The sequence below is a fragment of the Felis catus genome, chromosome B1, assembly GCF_018350175.1.
Source record: "Felis catus isolate Fca126 chromosome B1, F.catus_Fca126_mat1.0, whole genome shotgun sequence".
Lineage (NCBI taxonomy): Eukaryota > Metazoa > Chordata > Mammalia > Carnivora > Felidae > Felis > Felis catus.
Window position 1 is genome coordinate 77,736,679 of NC_058371.1, and position 21,925 is coordinate 77,758,603.

Genomic DNA, 21,925 nt, shown 5'->3' on the forward strand with positions numbered 1-21,925 from the left:
TTAAGTCTTATAGAATGATGTTCCTGGTTGTTCTTTACAATGTTGACAGATAATTGAAGAATTGTCTTTAAAAAATCCACATTAAACACTCTCATGTAATTGTTGAAGAGATGCTGTTGAAACTGATCATCACAACATACTACACTTCTTTTGAAGAACTCATGGAAGAAATTTTTCACAGAAGTTAAATTTGCTTCTCTTATAGACATTGTGAATGTCAGAACTACCATGTTTTCTTCATTACTTTGTGTATTCGTTGTTTGCCAGGCCTGCCATAATAAAATACCACAGAGTGGGTAGCTTATATGATGGAAGTTAATTTTCTCACATTTCTAGAGACTAGATAAGATCAAGATACTGGCAGAGTTGATTTCTCCTGAGTCTTCTCTCCTTTGCTTACAGATGGCTGCTTCTTGGTGTTTCTCTGTGCACACGTGTCCCTGGCCATCTATTCCTCTTCTTAGAAGGCCGACAGTTCTATTGGATTAGGGCTTTACCCTTATGACCACATTTAACCTTAATTACCCCTGAAAGACCTTATTTCCAAATATTGTCACATTGCGAATTAGGACTTCAATATATGAATTTTGGTGGAACATAACTCAGTTCAAACATTTTGATAGCTAGGAATTGGAGAACAAAATCTGTGTGACAAAAATGTCAGAAAATATTTGATACTATCTCTCTATCTATATTTTCCCTTTAATCTGGCTTTGTTATTTTCCTTTTTTCATATGTACTATATTTTTTGTAAGCTATTTTGAATCTCTTTTATAAGACAGGGAACACATAAATAAATAAATAAATAAATAAATAAATAAATAAATTCTCATCTGTAATAGATTTGTATGGATATTTGTTCACTGAAGTGATCGGTAGGAACTGTATTCCTGGGTGCTAAAAGATGCTGGAGGAAGTACAATGATCCTACTCCTCTGAGTATTGTCAAACAGAAAAGTACTTAAGCTGCAAAGCCGACCAAAAGTTTCTTTGAGGTCTTTAGGAATTCCAGTACAGGAGATACAATTCAGGAGGAACCTGAGGGAAGAGAAAGACAGAGAATATAAAGGCAAAAACCTCAGGCTTCTATAAGTTGTTTTGAAAGAATTATGACTGGTGTAGGTAAAAATAATTAACTTTAGTCTATTTAGGGTATGTTACTATGCTAGTTGTTAGGTTGGAATTCAGTGATATAAGCTTCATTCTGAGACCTGCAACACGATGTAGCCATTTGTGGCTGGCACAGTCTAAAAGTTTATGTTCCATCCACTTGTAGTTGTGCATTTCCCTGGTGGTCTCCTGGATCCTGACATTCTAGGGCCTTTGACATTCCTGACTCCATCTTGGATGTTTCAGTTCATAGTATAATTACAAATTTACATCAGTGTTTAGGTTTGTAATATAGATTAGAATAGAATGGTTCCTTCTCCCTTTGATAATAGAACATTAGTGAAATTAGAATTTTACATTGAAGTTGTTTTCCTACTTATGTCAACTCTTCCTTCTCTATTCTAGAAAACCTTACTGAAGAAAGAGCAACAGCCTATCCAACCAGAACCAAAGCCACCCAGGTATATCTTTATGTGATAGCAGAAAAGTATAAATTAATGTGCTTGTTTTGGTTTTATCCTGACTTAGGTATCTAGGTTTAAAGAAGTGCATGTGGTTGAAAGCTTGAGTTTTTAACGTATATGTTTTAGTGTTTCCATTTAATTTGACTAAGGCAAGGAGAAAAAAAATCTTTTTTGTTTTGAGTATATTAATGATCATTCAGTAGACCAGGCTGAAGCTTACTGTGTAGTAGCTGAGAAAATCAGTGTAAACAATAGTATATAATGTTTCATCTGTTTTGTTTATTAGAAACAGGGTACTGTAATTCACTATGGTAAAAGCATGTCTTTCAATGACTCTGAGAGAGTGTTAAGATTTCTCTGCTGTTATATGTATCAAATTTGTTAACAAACTTGTGAAAAACTATTGATTTTATGAGATAGATTGGACAGTGTGAGGGAAAGAATGGATTGTGGGAAGGTAACGGTGAACGTTCTCAGAAAGGGAAGTTTCACACTTGTGCTTTCTTATTTACTGGTAATACATTCATTCATTAACCCACCAAATATTATTTAGGACTAATAAGGTGCAAAGCACTGTGCGAGGCCATCCAGATGAATATAGTAAAGGGGTACACCTTGGAGACTGAAGTTTGTCAGAAGCTACCAGTTTGGAACTCTAAGCCTCCAGCAAATACAAGTTTATTTAAATATATTATTCAGGCTACCTTCTTCTACTTTATATCCTTCTTCATTCCTCTTCTCATTTACTCAAAATATGTGGCTCTACAAGGTCCATAATTCCTCCTCCATAACTCCAAAATTCAGAAAGCTCCAGAAACTGAAAGTTGATGTCACTTAAGGTAGTACTAAAATTACTTGGTGTCAAAAACCTGACCTCAAGTGACAAGTGATTATGATTATTCAGTTTTTACTTTTCCTATTTTATGTGGATATTCACATTTTGCCTACATATTAACATTAATTACATTAGCTAATTAATATTGATGTGTTTTGTATCAGGACACTGCCTCAGACCCTGCTTGAGTGTTACATAATATATGGTAAATATACTATATTAATTTCCTAAAATTTAAAAAAAAATATGATTTCCAAAATATGTATGACTCTAAGTTTCAAGTACTATGGAATTGCACTTATGGAAAATCTAGGCAAAATATGGCTATGAAAAATGCAATGCAATTATTTAAATATTCAGTAAACAGGGGTGCCTGGGTGGCTCAGTCGGTTGAATGTCCGACTTCAGCTTAGGTCATGATCTCACAGCTTGTGAGTTCAAGCCCTGTGTCAGGCTCTGTGCTGACAGCTCGGAGCCTGGAGCCTGCTTCAGATTCTGTGCCTCCCTCTCTCTCTGCCCCAACCCACTCACATTCTGTCTCTGTCTCTCTCAAAAATAAATAAACATTAAAAAAAATTTTAAATATTCAGTTAACAGCTGTCCAGTTTAAGATTGGATATTACTGGAGACCTAGTCTTATAATAAGTTTAGCCATAGCACTCAGTCTGGACTTATTATGTACTTGACTTTGTACTTTCATATAACTCCTGTTAAGAACACAATGAAGTAAGTATTTTTGTTATCACCATTTTATGGATGAGAAAAGTGAGGTTGAATATCTCATTTAGGGTCATCCAGCTAGTTGACAATGGAGCTAGATTCAAACCTAGGTTCTTTAATTATAGACACATAGCTATGATACTATAAATTGTGCCAGAATGATCTCTGACTAAAATTTCAACCTCTGTTAAGGCAAGGATTGTTGATTCTGCTTGCACTTTTATTTAAAGCTCCTCACATAATCTCTGGAATATAGCTGAACCCAGTAAATACAATTGCATAAGTGAACAATGTCCAGAGGTAAAGGAAAAACAGATTTGTATTTTGTTTTTTTGAGAAAATTTTCTTTCAGTCTTTTATAGTTTATTCATTTAACAACAAATATTAAACACTTGCTATTTTATGTGCTAAAGACAGCGTGAACAAGATAGACTCTTTACATCGATGGAACTTAAAGCCTAGGCATACTTTTCATTGCTGTTCACAATGGAAGTAGTTAAAAATTGGAGTTTAAGTCCCATCGAGTGATGGGGAGTTAGTGAGCACCTCATTCTTTCCATAGAAATCTTAGAAGGCAAAAACCTAAGGAGTGGAAACTGTGTCTTAGGACTAAAGGATTCACCTAAGTACTAAGGACAAAACAAATTGATTTGCCCTAATGAAAGTATAAAATCAAGCCTTGACAAGTTCAAGATGATAAACTAGTAATTTGGCCACCAAATAGCATGAAAAAAACAAACAAACCCAACATTCTGTCAAGGACAGTAACAGAATTCAAAATCTGTATAATGTAAAATGTTTAGTATACAACAAATAAAATACTAGACATGAAGAAACAGGAAAATATGATTTACATCAAAGAAAAAGATATCCCAGATGTTGGAATTAATGGGCAAAGAGCTTTAAAGTAGCTATTGTTAATGTTCAAGAACTTAAAGGAAAAGATGTTCATAATAATAGAGAATGCCAGCGGGGAGAGGGCCAACATGGTGGAGAAGTAGAGGGATCCATACATCCAGCGTCTCTCAAACAAGGAAATGTAGAAGCCAAAGGACTTTGAACACCAGAGCCTGGGAGGAAAAGAGACTGAATCTACTAGAAAAAAAAATGGGAAAGCTGGAAAAAAAATAGGTGGGTAACTACCAACTGGGAAAGATAAAAAAAAGGCTGCGTGGTCATGGAGGGGAGGGACTCCCTTCTGCAGATGGACAAAGGGAAGAGAAAGAGTGGCTAGGGGAGTGCAGGACCATAGCTGGACAGGAGAAAGACTGCAGACGAGACTGAGAGGGATCCAGTCTCTAACTGTGGGGCTTTCTTCAGACAGGGGCTGACTCCCTGTTCCCGCACCTGGGGAGGAGGGGAGCCAGGCCTGGGTGTGGTGGTAGGTCATAGGCTCAGTATGCAGCTGGAGAAAGTGGTTCCCTCCCTGGAGGGCTGTGCGATAGTATAAAACCTGCCTGCATCTGCCACCCCTGGGCACAGTGGCTGGGTGGAGGGCACAGTCTGCAGGAGTATAAGGCGGCCATTTGCCTGGAGTGCTGTGGGAAAAGACAAAGCCTGCCTGTGTGCGCCACCCTGGGGGCTTGAGGCGAGGGCAGCAGCTCTAAGTCTGCAATAGGAGAAGTCAGTCCTCCCTGAAATGCGGTGGCACAGACAAAGCCAGCTGGGACCACATATTGCTGCACAGAGAGGTGCTTCCCCAGTGCCAGAGCGCACAGAGTGGGACTTTGAATCCTAGCCAAACGCAGGGTCAGGGCAGTTGGTGGAGTGAAAAGGACTGCCCTGTCTGCACCCACGACACATTGAGGACGACTCAAATGGAGTCCACTGAGTCTGGCTCTGTGGAGAAGAGACTGGGGGAATCACCATCCCCCCCCCCACCACCACCACCACCGAGGTGGGGCCTCAGGGATCACTCCCAGGGCCCATAGTGGAGGTGGGTTCAGATTTCGCCAACACACATGCCCTTGCACTGGGTAACTGTGTATCCACCAGAGCAGCACAGACCCTGCAGGTAGCCCCTCCCGACAAGTGATTCAGCATTGCCTGGATTAACTCTAGGTCAATTCTGGATATATAGATATATTCTAACCCCCTCTCCCCCATTTCTCCTCCTTATCTCTTTCATCCCCTAGGCTGGTTACTTTGGTTATTGGTCTATCTAAACAGATATATTTAATCCATTGTCTTCATACATGTTCTACACCTCCTTCTTTACACTCCTTTCTCTCTCTCTGGAATAATCAAGCCATATAGCTTCTCTGTCTGGGCAATTTTATCTTCCTTTCATTTTCCCCGCCTCCTTCTTTATTTTCCTCCCTCTGGATTAAGCCTTTTAGTCTCTCTGGCTAATCATCGTTTATTCCCCCCCCCCACCCCTCTTGTCATTTCTCTCTTTGTATGTGCTCTTCCATAAGCATCACCTCCACCCTCTTCTTTACTTGTAGTCGGTGTTTATGGGTTTTTTTGTTTTTAGTCTTTAAGTTTTTGTTTTTGTTTATTTGTTTGTATTTTTTGTTTGTGTGCTTGCGTGTTTTTGTCTCCTGTTTGTCTGTTTTCCTCTACAGGGCTACTCCAAGGAACAAATCAAAGCTCACCTGGTGGAGGGTACAAAATATTACTACGAGTAGGGTAATAAAATAACCAAAGTCACAACAGAGAGCAAGTAACAATCCCCGAAAAAAAACACCTCTTGAAGGGCCAGGCCCTGGACCGTGTATAATCCTACTTTAACATGGCAGTGCTTGCAGGTGCAGAGCACACAAGTTTTTAAAACGCATAAGGGACAGAAAACTAACCAAAATGACGAAACAGAAGAATTCTCCTCAAAAGAAACTCCAGGAAGTAGTGACAGCTAACGAACTGGTCAAAACCAATTTAAGCAATATAATGGAACAAGAATTTAGAACAATAGTCATAAAATTAATCGCTGGGGTTTAAAAGAGCATAGAGGACAGCAGAGAATCTATTGCTACAGAGATCAAGGGACTAAAAAACAGTCTTGATGAATTAAAAAATTCTATAAATGAGGTGAAAAGAAAATGTAGGCAGCCATAGCATGGATTGAAGAGGCAGAGGAAGGATAGGTGAATTAGAAGATAAAATTATGGAAAAAGAGGAAGATGAGAAAAAGAGAAAAAAATCCAGGAGTATGAGGGGAGAATTAGAGAACTAAGTGATGTAATCAAACAGAACGAATTTCGTATCATAGCAATTCCAGAAGAAGAAGAGAGAGAGAAAGGGGCATAAAGTGTACATGAACAAATTATAGCTAAGAACTTCCCTGATCTGGGGAAGGAAACACGCATTGAAATCCAAGATGCAGAGAGAACTCCCTTCAGATGTAACTTGCATCGATCTTCTGCACGACATATCATAGTGAAACTGGCAAAAGACAAGGATAAAGAGAGAATTCTGAAAGCAGCTAGGGATAAACAGGCCCTAACATACAAAGGTAGACAGATAAGGGTAGTAGCAGACCTATCTACTAAAACGTGGCAGGCCAGAAAGGAATCACAGGAAATCTTCAATGTGATGAACAACAACAAAAAAATGCAACCAAGAATCCTGTATCCAGCAAGACTGTCATTCAGAACAGAAGGAAAGATAAAGGTTTTCCCAAACAAACAAAAACTGAAGGAATTCATCACCACTAAACCAGCCCTACAAGAGATCCTAAGGGGGATTCTGTGAGTGAAATGCTGCAAGGACCAAAAAGTACCAGAGACATCACTACAAGCATGAAACCTACAGACATCACAATGATTCTAAACCCATGTCTTTCAATAATAATGTTGAATGTAAATTGACTAAATGCTCCAACCAAAAGACATAGGGTATCAGAATAGATAAAAAAACAAGACTCATCTATTTGCTGTCTACAAGAGACTCAGTTTAGACCAGACGACACTTTCAGATTGAAAGTGAGGGGATGGAGAACTATCTATATCATGCTACTGGAGGTCAAAAGAAAGCTGGAGTTTTACTTATATCCAACAAACTAGACTTTAAATTAAAGGCTGTAACAAGATATGAAGAAGGGCATTTTATAATAATTACAGGGTCTACCCATCAGGAGGAGCTAACAATTATAAATGTCTATGCACCGAATATGGGAACCCCCAAATATATAAAACAATTACAAACATAAGCAACCTTATTGATAAGAATGTGGTAATTGCAAGAAACTTTAACACTCCACTTACAACAATGGATAGAACATCTAGACAGAGAATAAACAGGAAACAAGGGCCCTGAATGATATATTGTATCAGAGGTACTTGACAGATATATTTAGAACTCTGTATCCCAAAACAAAAGAATATACTTTCTTCTCGAATGCACATGGAACATTCTCCAAGATAGATCACATACTGGGTCACAAAACACCCCTTCATAAGTATAAAAGAATTGAGATCATACCATGCACACTTTCAGACCACAATGCTATGAAGCTTGAAATCAACCACAGGAAAAAGTCTGGAAAACCTCCAAAAGCATGGAGGTTAAAGAACATTCTACTAAAGAATGGATGGGTCAACCAGACAATTAGAGAAGAAATTAAAAAATATATGGAAACAAATGAAAATGAAAATACAACAATCCAAACGCTTTGGGATGCAGTGAAGGCAGTCCTGAGAGGAAAATACATTGCAATCCAGGCCTATCTCAAGAAACAAGAAATATCCCCAATACAAAATCTAACAGCCACCTAAAGGAAATAGAAGCAGAACAGCAAAGACACCCCAAACCCAGCAGAAGAAAATAATAAAGATCAGAGCAGAAATAAACAATATAGAATCTGAAAAAAAAAACTGTAGAGCAAATCAATAAAACCAAGAGTTGGCTTTTTAAAAAAATAAACAAAATTGATAAACCTCTAGCCAATCTTCTCAAAAAGAAAAGGGAGAGGACCCAAATAGATAAAATCATGAATGAAAATGGAATTATTACAACCAATCCCTCAGAAATATAAGCAATTATCAGGGAATACTATGAAAAATTACATGCCAACAAACTGGACAACCTGGAAGAAATGGAAAAATTCCGAAGCATCCACTCACTTCTAAAACTCAAACAGGAAGAAATAGAAAACTTGAACAGGCCCATAAGCAGCAAAGAAATGGAATCAGTTATCAGAAATCTCCCAACAAATAGAGTCCAGGACCAGATGGCTTCCCTGGGGAATTCTACCAGACATTTAAAGCAGAAATAATACCTATCCTTCTCAAGCTGTTCCAAAAACTAGAAAGGGAAGGAAAACTTCCAGACTCATTCTATGAAGCCAGCATTACTTTGATTCCTAAACCAGACAGAGACCCAGCAAAAAAAGAGAACTACAGGCCAATATCCCTGATGACTATGGACGCAAAAATTCTCAACAAGACACTAGAAAATTGAATTCAACAGCAAATAAGAAGAATTCTTCACCATGATCAAGAGGGATTCATTCCTGGGCTGCAGGGCTGGTTCAACATTCGCAAATCAATCAACGTGATACATCAGATTTATAAAAGAAAAGATAAGAACCATATGGTCCTGTCAATTGATGCAGAAAAAGCATTTGACAAAATTCAGCATCCTTTTTTTTTGTTGTTGTTTAAATTTTTTTTTCAACGTTTTTTATTTATTTTTGGGACACAGAGAGACAGAGCATGAACGGGGGGGGGGGGGCAGAGAGAGAGGGAGACACAGAATCGGAAACAGGCTCCAGGCTCCGAGCCATCAGCCCAGAGCCTGACGCGGGGCTCGAACTCACGGACTGCGAGATCGTGACCTGGCTGAAGTCGGACGCTCAACCGACTGCGCCACCCAGGCGCCCCCAGCATCCTTTCTTAATAAAAACCCTCAAGAACATTGGGATAGAAGGAACATACTTAAACATTATAGGAACCATTTATGTAAACCCCACAGGTAATATCATCCTCAATGGGGAAAAACTAAGAGCTTTCCCCCTAAGATCGGGAACACAACAGCAATGTCCACTTTCACCGCCGTTGTTTAACATAGTGTTGGAAATTCTAGCATCAGCAATCAGACAACAAAAGGAAATCAAAGGCATCAAAATTGGCAAAGATGAAGGCAAGTTTTCACTTTTTGCAGATGACATGATAGTGTACATGGAAAACCCAATAGACTCCACCAAAAGTCTGCTAGAACTGATACATGAATTCAGCAAAGTCTCAAGATACAAAATCAATGTACAGAAATCAGTTGCATTCTTATACACCAACAATGAAGCAACAGAAAGACAAATAAAGAAACTGATCCCATTCACAGTTGCACCAAGAAGCATAAAATACCTAGGAATAAACCTAACCAAAGATGTAAAACATCTGTATGCTGAAAACTATAGAAAGCTTATGAAGGAAATTGAAGAAGATACAAAGAAATGGAAAAACTTTCCGTGCTCATGGATTGGAAGAATAAATATTGTCAAAATGTCAATATTTCCCCAAGCTATCTACACTTGCAGTGTAATCCCAATCAAAATTGCACCAACATTCTTCTTGAAGCTGGAACAAACAATACTAAAATTTTTAGAGAACCACAAAAGACTCTGAATAGCTAAAGTAATATTGAATAAAAAAACCAAAGTGGGAGGCATCACAATCTCAGACTGTAGCCTTTGCTACAAAGCTGTAATCATCAAGACACATAGTATTGGCACAAAAACAGATACATAGAGCAATGGAATAGAATAGAGACTCCAGAATTGGATCCACAAAAGTATGGCCAACTAATCTTTGACAAAGCAGGAAAGAATATCCAATGGAAAAAAGACAGTCTCTTGAACAACTGGTGCTAAGAGCTCTGGACAGCAACATGGAGAAGAATGAAACTAGACCACTTTTGTACACCATTCACAAAAATAAACTGAAAATGGTTGAAGGACCTGAATATGAGACAGAAAACTGTGGGAGATGCAGGAGAGAAGCATCAAAGGAAAAGGCTTCAAAATGGAAGGGCTGGAGAAGGTGCAAGGCCTTAGGACATTTTTACACAGCTGAACAAGGCTGCAGCTCGTAAGGAATGCCTAGAGCCATTAACATTTTCCAAGGCTGGTTCCTCCTTCACACCTGACCCTTCCTAGTGTTATAGAAACCAATTAACTTGAAATTCAACCTTGAAAAGCTAAATTAGGTTGATTAACACACTTGCTTAGCTGACTTTATGCACGTAGTCTTTAGCAATTATCCTAATAAAAAGAAGCTTCATTCTGGAGTCAGGGCCTCATTCCCACTCGAGAATGAGGACCTTCACTTAACTGCATTTTGTTTGTGGACTCATCTTTTGCGATTCCAGCCATACTCCCAGCAACAGGAAACCATCAAAACTTTAGAGGACAAAGCAGGAAAAAATCTCTCTTATTCCAGCTGTAGCAATTTCTTACTTGACACATCCCCAAAGGCAAGGGATAGAAAGCAAAAATGAACTATTGGAACCTCATGAAGATGAAAACCTTCTGCACTGCAAAGGAAACAATCAACAAAACTAAAAGGCAAACAACAGAATGGGAAAAGATATTTGCAAATGACATATCGGACAAAGGGCTAGTATCCAAAATCTATAAAGAGCTCACCAAACTCCACACCTGAAAAACAACCCAGTGAAGAAATGGGCAGAAAACATGAATAGACACTTCTCCAAAGAAGACATCCAGATGGCCAACAGGCACATGAAAAGATGCTCGGTGTCACTCCTCATCAGGGAAATACAAATCCAAACCACACTGAGATACCACCTCACACCAGTCAGAGTGGCTAAAATGAACAAATCAGGAGACTATAGATGCTGGTGAGGATGTGGAGAAACGGGAACCCTCTTGCACTGTTGGTGGAAATGCAAACTGGTGCAGGTGCTCTGGAAAACAGTGTGGAGGTTCCTCAAAAAATTAAAAATAGATCTACCCTATGACCCAGCAATAGCACTGCTAGGAATTTACCCAAGGGATACAGGAGTGCTAATGCATAGGGGCACTCTTACCCCAAAGTTTATAGCACCACTTTCAACAATAGCCAAATTATGGAAAGAGCCTAAATGTCCATCAACTGATGAATGGATAAAGAAGATGTGGTTTATATATACAATGGAATACTACATGGCAATGAGAAAGAATGAAAGCATGCCATTTGCAGCAACATGGATGGAACTGGAAGGTATTATGCTAAGTGAAATAAGTCAGGCAGAGAAAGACAGATACCGTATGTTTTCACTCTTATGTGGATCCTGAGAAACTTAACAGAAGACCATGGGGGAGGGGAAGGGAAAAAAAAGTTACAGAGAGGGAAGGGGGCAAACCATAAGAGACTCTTAAAAACTGAGAACAAACTGAGGGTTGACGGTGGGTGGGAGGGAGGGGAAGTATGTGATGGACATTGAGGAGGGCACCTGTTGGGATGAGCGCTGGTTGTTGTATGGAAACCCATTTGACGATAAGTTTCATATTAAAAAAAATAATAGACAATGCCAGTGCAGAAATAGAAACTACAAAATAATCAAATAAAAATTCTGAAAGTGAGAAATATGGTATTGATATGAAAATACAATTGAGTAAGTTTAACAGCATGTTGGAAAATGCAGTAGAAAAGGTCAGTAAACTTATAGATCAATGGAAACTAATCTGAAGCAAAGTAAACCATAATGGAGAAACAAAATGAACAAAACCTGACTGACCTATAATCTAATATCAAATGGACTACCATATATGAATTGGAGTCTCAGAAGGAGAAGAGAAATAAAAAGAGGCAGAAAAAAAAAAAACAGTTGAAGTAATAATGGCTGAATTTTTCATAAATTTAATGAAAAACATCTTTACATATCCAAGATCATCAAATATAAGCAAGATAAATACAAGAAAAACCCCATGAAGACAAGCATAGTCAGAGTTGAGAATCAAAGGCAAAGAAAAAACTTTGGAAATAAGCTGTGGGGAATGTATATTATAAGGAAAGTTACAATTTTAAGAATGATGGATGTCTTCTCATCAGAAATGATGGAGGACAGAAGACAATGAAATTATATAAAGTTCTGAAAGAAAAAAAAACTATCAACTGATAATTTTATATCTAATGAAACTATCACACAACATTGAGGCTGAAAAAGCAATTTGCAGTTAAATTAAAGAAATGAGAATTTATTACCAGATGATATGCCCTTCACAAATTTTAAAGAAAGTTCTTCATGCTGAAAGGAAATGACATCTGATGGGAACTTTAATCTACAAGAAGAAATAAAGAACATTGAAAATAGAAAATATATGTTGATCAGTTTGAAAGAATAATTTTTAAAAATTTCTTTAAAATTGACCATTTAGGGGCGCCTGGGTGGCGCAGTCGGTTAAGCGTCTGACTTCAGCCAGGTCACGATCTCGCGGTCCGTGAGTTCGAGCCCCGCATCAGGCTCTGGGCTGATGGCTCAGAGCCTGGAGCCTGTTTCCGATTCTGTGTCTCCCTCTCTCTCTGCCCCTCCCCCGTTCATGCTCTGTCTCTCTCTGTCCCAAAAATAAATAAACGTTGAAAAAAAATTAAAAAAAAAATAAAAATAAAAAAATAATAAAATTGACCATTTAAGGCAAAATTATAACATTATTATGTTACTTATAAGTTAGGTAGATACAAATATGTGTGACAATAATAGCAACAGAAATGGAGCTATTCTCTTGCAAATTTCTTTCATTTTATGTAAAGCAGTATTAATTCTAAACAGAGTGTGGTAATTAAGAATGCATATTACAATTCCTAGAGCAACCACTAATACAAAAAGGCAAACCTAAAAGATACTGCAGAAACTGAAATGGAATACTAAAAACTAAATGGAATACTAAAAGAAGACAGGAAAGGGGAACATATTGAGTGAATAAAAAACAAATACAAAATAGACTTAAACCCAACTGTAGCAACATTTATATTAAATATACATGTAAACATTATATGTAAATGAAAGAGCTTCTCAGGATGGATAAAAAAGCAAGAACAACTCTCAGCTCTCTCTAAAACATGAATGTAAAGACATTAATTGGAAGTAAAAGGATAGAAAAAGATAAAACAATGAACAAAAGCTAGCAGAAGAGTGCTAGAGTGGTCATATTAACATCAAAGTACTCTTCAAGGACTATTTCCAGAGATAAAGAGGACACTTCATAATTGTAAAAGGGTCAATTTTCAGAATTAGATAATAATCCTAAATGTGTATGCCTTAGTAATAGATTCAATGTAAATAAAGCAAAAATTGACAGGATTAAAGAATAAAATGGACAACTTCATAAGTATGCCTGGAAATTTTTCCCATGCCTTTTTTAGTAATAGGAAAATTAGTCAAAAAATAAATAGTGTTATCGCAGATTTGAACAAGCTACCAACTAATTTGACCTAATTGACATTTGTACAAGACTACATTCAACAACTGTGCAATATACATTCTTTTTAAGTGCACATTTATCCTTCATTATAGAAATAAGAAAGCAATGAAATAAATAACAGAGAAACAATATAGCAAATTAACAAATCCAAAAGTTGATTCTTTGAAAACAATAATAAATTTTGTAAGGTCGTTACAAAACTTATTAAGGAAAAGAAGAGTTAAAACACAAATGCCAATATTAAAAATAAAGGGATGTGAATGACTTCATGCCTACTATGTGCAAAACAACAAAGATTAAAGGACAAATTCTTTGAAAAAAAGATAGCATGCCAAAACTGAAACAAGAATAGATAGAAAACTTGGATGACTCATGTCTAGTAAAGAAATTTAATTTGTTATAAAAAACCTTTCCCCCAAAAAACTTGCTTTAAAGAAAAGAAAGCTATTTTTTATAACAATTTAATGGTAATAAACCAGCTGATATTATGTCTTTTTCCTATAAATATTCTCTACCTGATCAGTTTGACCAGGAAGTCTTTTTTTTTTTCCCTCATAGGTGTCACTAAGGTAAAATCCAGGCCAGCCCTTTCAATGATTAAAAAATTGTACAGTCTGAAAGATGAGTGTTTATTATAGTTATTTTACTGGAGCCAGCCAGCTAATCTGGATGCTAAACATTTTCCTGTACAGTCTACCATCTGTTGCGGGCATAAAGAGCTGTGGCAAAGTTTTGCAGGGATATATAGCTTATTTTTGCAGGGAAATCTTAAACATTTTAGAGAATGATGTCTAAAGGGAAGTTTAGAGGTCTTTTGATTTAATCCTTTTAATTTGTAGTTGAGAAAACTGAGATTCAAAAAGACTAACTTCTTCAAGGTCACAAAAGTAAAAACAAAAAAAAAAAAACAAAAAAAAAAAAACCCAGAACTGTCGACTAGGATCCAACCCTTAATTCTCAGTATTCTTTTTTTTGTTTGTTTGTTTTTAATATTTATTTATTTTGAGAGAGGGGGGAGGGGCAGAGAGGGGGGAGAGAGAGAATCCCAAGCAGGCTGTGCACTTTCAGTGCAAAGCCTGACACGGGGTTCTATCCCACAAACTGAGATCATGACCTGAGCCGAAATGGAGAGTCAGATAGATGTTCAACTGACTGAACCACTCAGGCACCTCCCTCAATATTCTTACCAGTCATGCTGCTTTATGCCATTTGTGATATTAAATTTTAACTGTCTTTCTGATGCTCACTGAAGAAATGTAGACTGAAACTGTACTTATTGAATTAGCAAATCTTACAGTGGCTCTAGTGATTAAAAAGTGTCACTAGAATAGAATCCCAGGGAGAAGGAAGCAATGTGAAAATAACGTGGTGAACAATATAAAACTGTAAATACAAAACATGCAGACAATTTCATTGAAAATATCTTAGTGAAACAATATTAATATTTTCTTGTTTACCTGAAATCCCACACCATTTCTGTCATAGAAATTCCAGAAAACTTTAAAATCCAAATGTTGAGACCTTATAAGCTTGACCTGAATGATTTTTCTTGTTAGAAAGGAATTTCCCATATATTTTCAGCTCAAGGTTTCCTTACAGCCTGCGTGAGGCAGGGTGTATTATAACCTTCTGTCAGTCATCAGTCAACTTCAATGGGGTACTGGCCAATTTCTAAAGCACATTTGCATTTCAAGGGTAAATATATGTCACACATATATTACCACTATCAGGCTACAGTAAATACAAGACAGTTTGCTCCCCACCTCCTCTTCTTAGTTATAGAAAAAAAAGAAAAGATAATGGAATTCATTTACACACACCCACAAGCTTTGCAGGAACCCTCTACATTTGGCAAATAGAACTGGCTTGTGTGCTAACTCAGCATTATTTTTTAAGGGGACAGTCTCTTGTCTGCTAAAAGGTGGGGCTAGGAAGTTAAGTAAATGAAAAATGGAGCTGCTGCACTTGATTTGGAATTACGGCAAATTGGTGTACCCACTCCTGTTCTTGGTGGGGGGTGGGGGTGGGAATGGAACCTGTTGCCCTTCCGTAGGTAAATGATGGTTCAAAAGGCAGAGTCATCATGATTTCTGTCCTAGTCTTCAATGATCATAAACTTAAGAGACAGGTTTTCAAGTTCCTATCTTTTTCTTTTATCTCCCTGTTTTTTCAGCTATCAAGATCTCAAAATTTAGGAGAAGAAAAGATGGCATAGTAGTGCTTAGGTACATTTGCCTGTACAAATATATGTACAGATGTACAGAAGACTTTTCATTAGCATTATTATTAAACAAAGAGTTGTAGTCCTTAAATCCAGTACATTTAGGTTGAATTTTGCAGGTTGCAGACTCCAAACAGTGGCTGGTTGCTTTTATTTTTGGGTTCTTAAATATATACATTTGTGTATTTTTATGAGAAAGAGGTGATCTTATTGCCTTAATTTTCTAATTCTGGTGTAAACATTTTTTTCATATACGCCCTTGCTCAACATTTTTAGAACATAATTTTCATAGATGAGCACTTATAACGTCTGTTTCTGAATAATTTCTACTTCAGTATTTCAATTTAAATAATAAATTGTGAAATTGTTAAAATTCCACAGGTTTCAGATTATTAGAAATCCATAAGATTGAAGTATGGTTGAGAAAGCCTGAAACCATTATTAAGGAAAGTTTAAGTGAAGCATTTCAAAGAAAGCCAACTGATTTCAGTTCATTTAGAATTGTCAAAGGAATATTTTTGTGAATTTTATTGTTTTTTCAAGTAAAATACCAATTATAAGTTTTCTAAACCAGAAAGAATTAAAGACAAATAGATGTAACTCTTAATTTTTAGTGTAAAAAAGGTAATGTGTACATGAATTATGTATATATATTTATTCTTTTTACCTCAATAAAGGTAAAGATTGATATTTGCAATAAAGTAAGATCTTATCTTCTCCTAGCATCATCTTTTTAAAAATCTGTTCATTAACTTCTTTATACCTAGCCCATTTTTCTTTTATTTTTATATAGTATTTTTAATGTAAAGTATCAAATGCAGTTTATATTATTAGGTCAAGGGAAATAATGCATCAGCACACACAGAGTCCATTCTCAAGATCTAAGCAAAAATTGTGAGCCAGGAGCTTTATTGATTGTAATCTATTGTACTATTGCGATGACACTGTACTTTTATTTTCTGTGAGAAAGATTTTCTTTATATAAATAAACAATCTTCTTTGAGTCTACTCGAACTTGTTTAGTACCTCTAGCCATATGGCAAAAATCTTTTTCCTTCAGATAAACTATTATATTCCATGAATAAGACTCTTATTTTCTTTTGATGTCTTTCTGCAGTGAGCTGTTAATCCCTTGCAAATTCATATGACCTCCATGATGAATTTTCCTTTTGTTGAATTTCTAAAGCACTTAATTGTTTTTTTTTTAATGACTGACTGATTTGCAAGTATAGAACAGAGCAGTTGATGGATCTTTAATTCATAGAGGAAAAACATTCTATTGTTGATTCATAATACTAGCCTTCTAGTTGTAATAGGTTCAGAGGCTGGTCATCACTTTTCACCTTTTTAGTATTTGTTTCAATTTTGGATGATGAAAATGTTATTTGAATATATCATCTATGAAAAAAGTATACCATTTTGGAAACCTGAAGTTCCTTTTTTTTTTTATTCTTTAGAATGTTAAGTGTCCAGATAGGTCATGTAAATATGTAGATGTGGAATAATTACATACTTTTTCCCTACTATTTTATAGTATACTGGAACCAAAAGGATAATAGTAACAAGACATGAATAACCAATATGTCACTGAAAAGTAAAATTGCACTATCCTCAATTTTTCCTTTTTTGACATTAAAACATATAGTACATTTATTGCCATATGTAAGTATGAAATTCACATTTCAGAGTCAGGAAATTTAGGTGGGTTGTTGAGTGTTTCCTTTGAAATTACTATATTTGTGCATTACCATTTTTTCCCAGACAGGGTCAGGTTCTCTTATTTTATCTCAACACAATTTTTATAATTTACCAAATGATAACTTGCCTTTGATCTCTTCTTGAAATTTTGTTGCCTAATATGTAACATTAGCTTGTTTATGGTTAGTATCTTCCATGAACGGTTCTTTATCTGGGGCAGTACTCAGCCTAAGAAATTATGAAAATAAATAAATTTATGGGAATAATATTTCCCCGATGGTACTTCCACTTGTGTGTTTTGTCTTTGGAGACTAATAGAATCCCAGAGTTTAAGGAACCTTAGAGGTTTTCTACTGAAACCGTCTATCCAAAGCGTGCATTTTTATAATACAGTACCCACATAGCCTCTACTTGAAAACTCCAGGGATTCATAATGTTTCTGTTCAAGTGGCATCTCATTTAATGTAAGGACTTTTCAGATTCTTCAGACAGTTCTCTGTATAAAGCTCACCACCTATCCCCCTTGAACTCGTACCCGTTGGTCCTGACTTTATCTTCTTGAAGGCACTGCCCTAGTTACTAGTCTTCTCTTTTTATATTAAGCCCCTAAGTTTGTGTGTGTGTGTGTGTGTGTGTGTGTGTGTGTGTGTGTGTGTGTGTATTTATATGATGGTTTTAAGGGATATATATATATATATGTATATAATATGTTGTAAAACCATTATATATATATATGTGTATGTATATATGTATGTATATATACATATGTATGTATATATACACATATATATATATGTGTATATATATAATGGTTTTACAACATATTATATACATATATATATATATAATGGTTTTACAACATATTAGAATGGTAATTCAACTTAGTTTAAGCAAAATGATACTTAAATCTGTATGTCCATGTAAATGGAGATTCAAAGAGTGTAGAGTAAGGTGGGCATCTGCTCTTTGTATCTTTTTAACATCTCAGGTTTTACTGGTTCAACAGACTCAAGTACAGTTGGCCCTTGAACAATATGGGTTTGGACTACAAGGGTCCACTTATATGAGGATTTTTTACAATATAGTACTGTAAGTCTATTTTTAATTCCTTATGATTTTCTTAGTAACATTTTCTTTTCTCTAGCTTACTTCATTATAAGAATACAGTATATGATACATGTACAAAATATGTGTATGTTATCAGAAAGGCCTTCGGTCAACAGGCTATTAAGTTTTTTGGGGGGTGTCAAAAATTATATGTAATTTTTTATTGCACAAGGGGTCAGTGCCTATAACCCTCAGGTTGTTCAGAGGTCAAATGTAATGTCTTCAAGATGTACTCTCTTCATTCATTTCAAATCTCTGCTTGCTCCTGCTTGGCTTTAATACCTCTTACTAAAGACTTTTTCTCCATGTATTAAGGAAAATGGCTGGCTTCCAGCTATTTGCAATTGACTTACTTCCTGCTCTTACCAAAAAGAATGGTCTCTTTCACACATCCACACCCACTGACTGCCCCCCCCCACCACCCTGAATTATTCTGGCTGACCTTTCAGTGTGGATGACACAATCAACCCTAGACAAATCATGTTGAAGTCACATGAGTGGACTGGAGGAAGTGCAGTTCTATAAAAGTCAAGGAGGTATAAAATAGAGGAAAGGAACAGGTGCTCACCATACTCAAAAGTATCCTTTTTAAAGTATCTTGCTTAGCATGGAAAGATGTGTGGAGGAGCCTGGATGGCTCAGTTCGTTAAGCGTCTTACTCTTGATTTTGGCTCAGGTCATGATCTCACAGTTTTGAGATAGAGTCCCATGTTGGGCTCCACACTATCAGTGTGGAGATTCTTTCTCCCTCTCTCTCTGCCCCTCCCCCTTCAAAACAAATAAATAAACTTAAAAAAAATAAAGTATGTTGCTTAGGAAAAAACAGTATTTCAGATATAATTTTATCTACACAGGTAGAATGAGACCAAACTGTCAACACTGTGGATCCATTCATGAAGCCCATCGTTATGTCAGTTTTGGTGGACAATTTCTTAAGGGTAATACATTGATTTAAATTCTGAAATAGAAACAAAACCCCAAACAAGCAAACTCTGAGACATCAGATATTCTAATTTGTCCCCATTTTGTTCTCCTTTCATCTCTCCTTTCTTCTCTTTTCTGCTCTTCTTTTCTTTATCTACTAAATATTTCCAAGCACACAAAGAAGAGTCATTGCTCTCAGGGAATTCAGAGTATAGAAGGGTGATAGACCCAGAGATAATTATAAAGTAATGTGGTAACTGTAATGATGGAGGAAAGGTACCTAACCATCTCCATGGGTCTGAGAGGAATTCTTTGTATAATCATATGTATCAACCAATTGCATAGCTTTGCAAGTAAAGCTGTCACATCTCAACATTGGATTTAACTCCTTGTCACGTTTACTTCAGAAAATTAGCTGACATATTACCTTTTCAAGAACTTATACCTGCCATGACACACATTTGAAATTTTATCTTCCACCCTTGCTATCACTCCCTAATTGCCTTCCCACTTTATTTGTTTTTTTTTATCATAGCATATATTGCCTCTAAAATACTCTGCAGTTAAGTTTTTTACTGTGATTACTGTTTGTCTTTCCCACTAGAATATAAGCCCAATGTGGACAGAGAGTTTTCTGTGTTTTAATTACTAGTATATCCTCAGTGCTAGAAGAGCATCTTACAATGAATGAATGAATGAATGAATGAATGAATGAATGAATATTTTTTCAATGGATGAATTAAATTTTTTAATTTTGTTTTTGTCTTGTAATGATTTTTTCCCCTTTTTTAGCTATTTGTAGCTTTTTTCCCCATTTCTACTGCTTATTAGTATCTTTACTGTAATATCCGGTAACCATTTCTCAAAACTGAAGTAATTATGTGTCCCTTCTCCAAATCTTCTTTCTTATATTCCGTATCTCAGCTGGTAATGATACTATCCACCCTATACACAAGACCACCCAATCAGCCTATTATTTCTCTACCTGGTTGACAAAGATTCTATGAGAACCTTGGAAATTACCTTCCTGACATTCAGAAACATCATAAATAAGAGCAACCTAGCAAAACAATACAAAAATAATAATACAATTAAAATAAAGTAAAAGAAATTCAAGATGGCATGACATTCTTTTTATACACATTCTGACTCTTGGCACCATTACTACTTTAATTATATACCATTCAGTTGGTAACTGATAAAATCTGGTCCATACTTACTGCTCCATACTTTACATATTTTTTTTTATTCTTTCCTCTTTGAAAGTGAAGACATTTACCGTTCTCCAGGACTCTCATATCACATTCATCGTCTGGTTTCTCAAAGAGAGCAGATCAACAGATGAATCTGGAAAATTATTTGTCTCAGCCCAGAAAATTTAACTAAGAGGAGCTTCAGTTTTGTTTATGAAATCTTTCCAGTTTGAGTTCTCTTCTATGAGTATTTGTTCTGCCCTTTTTGGTATGATGGTCATTCTTATTGAGCAACATAGAACCAATGAGATATTGCGTTGCCTGAGATACTGCATTTCCAGTAAACCCCAAGTCATGCCAAATGCTGCTGGTCCTCAGATCACACTTTGAGTAGCTAGCGAGAGGGTGTATTTGACTATGTCCAGTGTTCCCTTCAACTTCCAGCTCTGTCAATTCCTAGGATGAATTCACTGCTTTCTGCTAGGGTTATCAAGTTAATAGAGAGTAGTACCTTGATGGTACTCCAGCGCCATTATCTTGTGATATGAAGAAATCTGGGAAGATACCAGAGAACTGTTATCTCCTGGGAAATGCTACCATCTCAAAACTCATACACCTTAAAGCCAAGTATTATCATTTGGCCAAATGTTTCCCAGTATTCCAGGCCTGCCTTCCTCAGGCCTGTTCCTCACTAGTGTAAGAAGAGGACAAAGGTAGCTAAATATAGGTCAGATAATTGCCTCAATTATTTCTTTTCCCTGAAATCATTTTATGGTGCTTGGTGTGTCCTTTGTGCTGATCCTTCACCTATCTTAGCTTTCCCTGGCTTTTAGAATGTCTACTTTGGTCTGAATATTCAGGAACTGTTGGCCCCCTGCTTATGACTGTTGCCAACAATTTTGAAACTTTCTCTTAGTTGTTAATTATGGAATTTTGGTGCCTTTTATTACTTACATTCCTGTGTAAGGATTCTACTCAAGAAAGCCATACACCCAAGCAGGAGCAAGGTCGGCAGTAGACCATTGGCAGCTTTGATCTCTGAATGTGTCCAGAATCCAGCATCGGTGAGAGTCACCAAGGATCATTAGGTCAGCACCAACTGGTTTTTTCAATCTTGTCCAATTGGATGGAAATACATTACACCAGTAGGCAGGCCAAACAGTAACCACGTTCTGATAGCTGGATTCTCTGGTAAAACGGAGTTGAAGCATATTGGCTTAAGCTAGAGGCTGAATTGGGAACTTCTGCTTTCTTCTTTGAAATAGAGGTGGCTGAGAAATTAGAAAAGTCTTG

General features: G+C 36.4%; 1 protein-coding gene across 21 annotated transcripts in view; it reads left to right on the plus strand.

Annotated features, from left to right (window-relative positions):
• Positions 1-21,925, plus strand: part of IQCM (IQ motif containing M) — a 674,133-nt gene that overhangs the window by 245,235 nt on the left and 406,973 nt on the right. For all 21 annotated transcript variants that reach the window (XM_045056876.1, XM_045056875.1, XM_045056873.1 and 18 more), the window contains one exon: positions 1,516-1,571. In XM_045056876.1, the coding sequence (XP_044912811.1) occupies positions 1,516-1,571 (56 nt within the window). The remainder of the gene's footprint in view (positions 1-1,515; positions 1,572-21,925) is intronic.